The sequence below is a fragment of the Sander vitreus genome, chromosome 23 (genome assembly GCF_031162955.1).
Source record: "Sander vitreus isolate 19-12246 chromosome 23, sanVit1, whole genome shotgun sequence".
Lineage (NCBI taxonomy): Eukaryota > Metazoa > Chordata > Actinopteri > Perciformes > Percidae > Sander > Sander vitreus.
This window is the reverse complement of record NC_135877.1, coordinates 21082686-21090693: the sequence shown is the minus strand read 5'-3', so window position 1 is coordinate 21090693 and position 8008 is coordinate 21082686. Positions and strand designations below refer to the sequence as shown.

The following is an 8008-nucleotide window of genomic DNA, read 5'->3' as shown; positions in this document are numbered from 1 at the left end:
CAAGCTACGATCTTTTTCTAAACTTAACTAAGTAGTTTTGATGCCTAAACACAACCAAACTGCAACCATGTTAAAGACGTGTTTAAAATTGCTACCTTTACGTTCAAACCCGCGACCAACATTCTGTGATTTAGACATGAGGTTGTATTTCCACTACCGCTAGGGGCGCTAATTTGTGGAACGCTCCTGTGGGTCGTATTAGATTGTAGGAACAAATGAAACGACCCATATCGTCATATGATTTGGAGGACTCGTTGGGTACAATATATAACCAAAACTAATTAATTCATGTATTTGAACACATTTTATACCAAATGGTAAAGATATGATACAAAATAAATACATACAGTAGAGATTAATCTGCAATTTCGTCTGATCCAATAAGGGAGCAGAGATGGTGACGCTTAAAGAGCTCCTTTTGGAAACGCTGGAAGATTTAACCAAACAAGACTTCAAATCTTTCAAGTGGCACCTGACTGTTGTCGAGGATGGTTTCTCCCCTATCAAAAGCTCCCTCCTAGAGGACAAAGACAGGCATGACACGGTGAATGTAATAGTGCAGAAATACAACCAACAGGCTGTGGAGGTGGCCGAGAAGATTTTAGGGAAGATTGGCAGGAATGATCTGGCGCAGGGTTTGTCAAGGAGAAGCTTAGAAGTAAAAGGTAAGCTATGGAAAGACAATGTAAAAAAAATACAGTACACATTTAAATTTAATTTGGCTAAATTATTAATATATATAAGTAATTTAGTTAATTTATGTAAACAATTTACACAGACTAACTAGATGTTCTTTAAAATGCAACACTGAACTGTGAAAGGCAGCAATGTGCTGCAAGGCATCCAGTCTTCCAGAAATTTAAAATAATAATAGGAAAACAGGACAGTTTTATACATTTATCAACCCAACTTAGAAGTAGAATAATGTTTGCTACACTAAAGTACGATCGTGCATTTTATACAATCTCAAAACATGTATCAGATAAAAGTTGAATTTACCAGGTAAATCCATTAATTTCATGAACAGGGCAGCAGAAATCTTGTTTTGGAATATGAAACGTCTATTTTTACATACAAATGACCTTTGAATCTCCCATGTGTCCATGTTTAGGGGATGTTGTGGAGACTACAGAGGACAAAGGAGCTTCCCCCATTCCACCACAGGCTTCTCTTCCGTGCCCTCCCACTGACAGCAGTCAACCTATAGGTAAAGCTGTTCTTTGTATGACTATCATGATTGAAGAAATGTTTCTGGATCGTCTCATTACGGGTGCTGCAGTTGTTTGGTAGAACTTTGGTTGCAGTAGCACTGCTGTGGTGACGGTAGACTTGATTTAAAGCCACATGGGTCCAGGTACTGACAATGGATCTAGACTGGGTAATGCTGGTGTCACAGCAGGGCATAGAGCTGTAACGGTTTGTGTATTTGTGCTGAACCATCACTGTACAGGAGTCACGGTCAGGTGCATGCAACTGCACGCAGAATACACGGTATGTAAATTGATTTGCGTGATGTGTGGAAAGTTCACAAGCATGAGTTTTGCCTTGAAATTATTAGCCATATGCCATTAGCAACATTAAGCACAACAAGCTTAATTATGTGCATGTCAGTCACACTATGGCGAGCGCAAATGAAACGGTGTTGGAAGACCTGCCTGTGGGTTCCTCCAAAAGCGACGGAGAGAGTTGTGTGTATAAGACGAAAGACGGCGTGTTGACGTTGCTCCACCGTTGAAGGGGATTTGAATGGAAACACATCGAACTAGCTCACGCACATTCAACACCACACCAAGATCACCCAGATGTGCCGATCACAGGGACGAGGAAACGTATTGAAACTGTATTTTGTATCTTCAATTTCATTGGGAAATTGTTTGTTCAGTATTCGTACAGGGTAATACAGAAGTGTTTGAAATGTTCCGTGTTTTTTAGTGATAATAGTTTACCAAAGTTACCAGTGGGCAAAATGCTTACTCAGTGCCCAGCAAGATGATTTTGTTTCTTTGAAACTTTGGCACTACAGTCTGTTTATAATTAATTTAAAAAAGTATCCTTATACATTTGTTTTCTTCCCCCGCTGTACTGAACTTCTTAACTGGGGCATGAACCGAACCGTGACTTCTTTGTACCGTTACACCGCTAGTAGCGGGGAGTGAAAGCAACTGCCTCTATAAAAGATCTATGGGCTTATGCTCATAGAAGTGGATACCGATTTTTTTTTATTTTATTTTTTTTTTTCCACTTTACAATGGATGTCATTTTCTTTCTCACAGTTGTGCTGGAGCCTCGTCAACAGATCATACAATACCAACGGAAAATCCAATCTTACCTCCAGACCGAGTTTACATGTGCTCAAGAGGGCATGACCGACAGGATGGATCAGCAGTGTCTGGATGACATCTTCACAGAGATGTTTATCGCAGTGGGGGGGGAACTACACATCAATGAACAGCATGAGGTCATGCAGATCGAAATAAAAGGGAGGGTAGCAGGGACAGAGACACCAGTTGAACCAAGTAACATATTCATAAGTGCTGCCGGAAACCAAAAACCCATAAGAATGGTGCTGACGACTGGAGTTGCAGGAATTGGCAAAACCTTCCTTGTGCGAAAGTTTGTGTTGGACTGGGCCAAGGGAAGAACGAATCAAGATGTGCACCTTATATTCCACTTCACCTTCCGTAAACTGAATTTGCTGAAGGGAGAAAGGTTTCGTTTGGCAGAGCTAATCCACACATGTATCAGGGAAACCAAAGACATCACGAAGCAGGAACTTAATGTCATCTTCACAAAACTACAGGCATCAGGAAACTGTGATTTTAACAAGAGTGAATTCAAACTTCTGTTTGTGTTTGATGGACTGGATGAAAGCCGCCTTCAGCTGGATTTTACCTGCAGTGAACAGCTGTCAACTGACTTTGACGTGACACAGTCAACCTCAGTGGATGAGCTGCTGACAGCCCTCATCGAGGGGAGACTGCTTCCCTCAGCTCGCGTCTGGATAACTACACGGCCTGCAGCAGCCAATCAGATCCCTCGAGACTTTGTTGACTGCATGACAGTGGTGAGAGGATTCACTGATCCACAGAAGGTGGAGTACTTCAGGAAGAGATTCCCAGATGAAGAGCAAGCCAGCAGAATCATCTCCCACATTAAGGCATCACGAAGCATCTTCATTATGTGCCACATCCCAGTGTTCTGCTGGATCACCGCTACAGTTCTCAAGGGTGTTTTGAAGACCAGAACAAAGGCAGAGCTGCCCAAAACCCTGACTGAGATGTACACAGAATTCCTGGTGTATCAGATCAAACAGACAGGAGACAGATGTGGCACAAAAAAGAGCATTCAGTACATCCATTCATTGGCAAAACTAGCTTTTCACCAGCTGGAAAAAGGCAACCTGATCTTCTATGAGAAAGACCTGAAAGACTGTGGCATTAATATCCGTAAAGCCGCACAGTACTCTGGAGTTTTCACAGAAGTCTTCAAAGAAGAGCATAGGTGGAGGGACAACGACAAGGGTAGGATGTTCAGCTTTGTCCATCTGAGCATTCAGGAGTATCTGGCTGCTCTCTATGTGGTCATGTCGCTCATTAACAACAACAAGAATGTACTGTCTGAGCCAGAGCTAACACTGGAGAGTCTTTGGATGATTTGCAAGAGAAAATGCATCACAGAAGTCCACGAGATTGCAATTGACAAAGCCTTGAAGAGTTCAAATGGGCACCTGGACTTGTTCCTACGCTTCCTCCTGGGCCTCTCCCTGCAGACCAATCAGGATCTCCTCAAGCGCCTGTTAAAGATGACAAAAGGGTTCTCTCAGACCAACCACAAAACAATCCAGTCCATCAAGGAAAGGATCAGGGAGAATACATCTCCAGAGAGGAGCATCAATCTGTTCTACTGTCTGAATGAGCTGAGAGATGATTCTCTAGAGGAGGAGATCCAACAGTACCTGAGTTCAGGAAGGCTTTCAACAAAGAATCTCTCTCCTGCTCTCTGGTCAGCTCTGGTCTTTATCTTGCTCTCCTCTGAGGAAGCGCTGGAGGTGTTTGACCTGAAGAAATACTCTGCATCAGAGGAGGGTCTACTGTGGCTGCTGCCAGTGGTCAAGGCCTCCAACAAGTTGCTGTATGCGCACAGAAAACCACATGCCGTAAATGTATCAAATATTGGTTCATCTGTTAATTGATGTTTTTGTCTGACTAATTTTTTCTCAGGCTAAGTGGCTGTAAATTGTCAGAGACCAGCTGTGAAGCTCTGGCCTCCGTCCTTAGCTCTCAAACTTCTAAGCTGACAGAGTTGGACCTTAGTGACAATGACCTGCATGATTCAGGAGTGAAGCTTCTCTCTGCCGGACTGGAGAGTCCACATTGTGTCCTGCAAACTCTCAAGTAAGGATGCATTCATTTGTTTATCTTATGACCATTACAATGCTGCTTTGCATGATTGTCAACTTAAACTAAGTCTGTAGGAATTAAATTTCCTACACAAACAATTTGTGATACCAGTCTCCTGCAACGTGGTCACACAATGTGGGTGCTTGCAGGAGCACCCACATTGTCACCCGACGGAACATACAGTTCACTCTGATAACTATATATATATATATATATATATATATATGTGTGTGTGTGTGTGTGTGTGTGTTTCTAGACTGTCAGGCTGTATGATCACAAAGGAAGGCTGTGATTATCTTGCCTCAGCTCTGAAGAACAACCCCTCCCACCTGAGAGAGCTGGACCTGAGCTACAATCATCCAGGAAAATTGGGCGGGAAGCTGCTGACTGCTGGACTAAAGAATCCAGATTGGAAACTGGAAACTCTCAAGTATGAACTGATAAGGACAATAAATATATTAAAAAATGATCTGTCATACTCATGCCTCATCCACACGTACATGGGTACAAGCAACATTTTCAATGCGTTTTGACCTTTGGTCTGCGTTTTTAGGTCCCTATATATCGTCCTTCCAGGGCGAATATGTGAAAACTGACTTTTCGTTTTGTAATGTCGCACAAGTGTGCACAGTTATCTCTTTTGTGAGGCGTCACAAATAAGGCCTTTTTTACATATTTACACATAAATGTCAGTTACACGCATTTACACTATGGAGGAACAGAGGCGTCTGTATGCACAAAGGAGCGATCAATGCACCATTGCAGCCAGGTAGCATCTGGTAATACCTTTTTTCAGGCTTCTAATTGGCCAACATGGCTTTAGGGTAATATCGCTGCCTGATGGTTTGAAGTGCTCTGCGCTTCATTTAGAAGGAGATTTTTTAAAACAATGCTTGTGTGATACGATATTTTTTAAAAGCGAAGGAAAACCTGTGTTTTTAAATATCCATGTACATGTGGACTAGGCCTCATAAAGAGTATTGGATCATGTTAAATAGGAATGTGAGTGAAGTGTATGGAAACTACCACATTAAAAAAGGTAATGGTGGTTAGTTCTGACTTTGTTCCTTCCTCTAGCCTCGACCATGGTGGAGAGGAAAGACTGAAACCTGGTCTGAAGAAATGTAAGTTTACAATCGATTTTTAATATTAGAACAGAACACCACATGTTCATTTGTAATTTTACATTTCATAACATAAAATATTAAAAGCCAGAAAGCTCAACAACAATTCCATTCAAATGGCAACCTACCACATCAGGTGTTAAATGATAAACTGTTGATATATTTTGTCCATCAGACGCCTGTGAACTCACACTGGATCAAAACACAGCACACAGAAACCTCCAACTGTCTGACAACTCCACAAAGGTGACGACCACTGAAGAGGAGCAGCGGCGTCGTCACCACCCAAATAGATTTGACTGCTGGCTCCAGGTGCTGTGTGGCACTGGTCTGACTGGTCGCTGTTACTGGGAGGTCGAGTGGGAAGGCAAGGTTTATATAGCAGTGACATATGAAGGAATCAGGCGGAAAGGAGAGGGAGCCGACGGCTGTCTTGGAGCCAATGATCAATCATGGATGCTGCTCTGTGACGATGATGGAAGTTACTCTGTCCGGCATGAAGACAGATCTACACCTATTCGTCCCCCGCCGTCTCTGGCGTCAAAAAGAGTTGCAGTGTTTCTGGACTATCGTGCTGGCACTCTGACCTTCTCCAAAGTGACCTCTGACGCACTGCTCCCCCTCCACACCTTCCACTCCACATTCACTGAGCCTCTTTACCCTGCGTTTGGCTTTGGCTTTGGGAATGGATTTGGATGCTTCGGTTCCTCAGTGTCCTTATGCGAGGTGGAAGCCGACATCTTCCACTCCCGCTGTTGAATGAAGTCACTCACTCACTCTGTACAGGATCACAAACAATGATTTTCAATGCACTTACAGAAACTATTTTATCAGTAATCTGGTTTCTGAAATGTTATGTAAATGGTAGACTTGGTTTCAGGTATGATGGAAAACCTATCCAACCATAGTAAAAAATACAGACAGCACGTACAAACAGATACTGTACAATACTAACCCTAACCCAATACCATACGACAGACCATACTATGGTCCTGATGGTGTGTAAAACCCAACATGGTGTCATGCAATGCATTAGTTAAACATTACTCAAAATTTGCACATCAACAATGTATTCGTTAAAAAAATCTATAAAAATACTGATGTCAACAAATCCACTTACAGTGATGAAGGCCGCGTTTAAAAGCTCCAGATAAAGCTCATCAGTGGACATTGAGCTGACTTTTTAAATGAATGCCTGTTTCCGATGTCAACAATAAACTGTTAGCGGTTAAGCCAACAAGGATGAAAAGTTCTTAAATATGTTACGGATGAAATCATAACAGCTACAGAGCTTGCAACTGAGAGAAGTCCATCTGCCGATGAAGACTAGTATGTCCACTCCGCTCTGCATCGACCAATCTGATTGCTGTTTTTAATTAATAATTTTTTTTTAAACAAATACAATTATGATAAACTGATGTTTGCAGCTCAACTTGTGACTTTTGTGATTAAATGTGTTAAATTATGCGGTGAAACTCTGCTTCTTGTTCGATACGGATGTATCTTATGGACCAAAGTGATGACAATTTTGAAACTCAGCCGCTCTTTGTGGTTAGGTTAAGCCCCAAAAGCGGGGGATGAAGGGAGGGCTTCCATAATACTAGTTCTGGAGGCCTGGGTAATACAGCTTGATTTCAGCTGGGAGACCTGATTATTTGTGCATGTAAACCTTTACCGGGTTTAAAAAGGCTTTATTAAATGTGTGAAAGCCTCATGGACATTTACTTTGCTGCTGAATCCACATCTCTCACACACACACACACACACACACACACACACACACACACACACACACACACACACACACACACACAGAGCGCTGGTAATCCAAACTACAGAGAGCTACTGGTGTGTGTCTGTTATGTCGTGTCTATTTGTGTGTCTGTGTGTTAGAGTTTGTTAGTGTGTGTGTGTGAGCTCCAGGGTAAATAGCGTCTAATTTGTACTGTGACTCTGCTGCCTTCAATTCTATTTTCTCTCAATGTCACACAGTGTGTGTGTGTGTGTGTGTGTGTGTGTGTGTGTGTGTGTGTGTGTTCAGGGTTTCATGTCAGGTTATAATCCTGTCAGGCTCAGAAAACCTGAACTGACATGAACAAGAGTGAGAGGAATGAGTGGCAGACTCTCTCTCTGGGGTGCCATGGTAACAGGCATTTCTCTGTTACCATGGCTGCAGGTTGGAAACCGGCTGCCTCTGTGCCTATGAGCCAAAGAGTCTAAGAAACAGCACACAGCTTTATAAATGACAAAGCATAAATGCTGCATAGTAAAACTGCAAAAATATCAAAAGAAAAAGTAAGACCGACCAAGATGTAAGAGCAGACCCTAAAACTGACAGAAATATCAAACTAAACACCATAAAAGCCAAAGAAGTACCAAATGAAATGGAAAAAGAAAATGAAGAGACCAAGAGAAAGGAAATGTAATCACGGACGCTCTCTCTGTCTCTAATGAGTAGTTTCAGTCTTGTGTTGTCATAAAGGT

The 8008-nt window shown here is 42.3% G+C and overlaps 1 protein-coding gene across 1 annotated transcript; it reads left to right on the top strand.

Annotated features, from left to right (window-relative positions):
* The first annotated feature begins 394 nt into the window (after window positions 1-394).
* On the top strand, window positions 395-6867 carry LOC144512203 (protein NLRC3-like). Its single transcript, XM_078242808.1, has 7 exons — window positions 395-665; window positions 888-916; window positions 2297-4131; window positions 4221-4394; window positions 4657-4830; window positions 5478-5524; window positions 5700-6867. The coding sequence occupies exons 1-7, from the start codon at window positions 395-397 to the stop codon at window positions 6281-6283; spliced, it is 3114 nt and encodes a 1037-aa protein (XP_078098934.1). The 3' UTR covers window positions 6284-6867.
* The last annotated feature ends 1141 nt before the right edge of the window (window positions 6868-8008 follow it).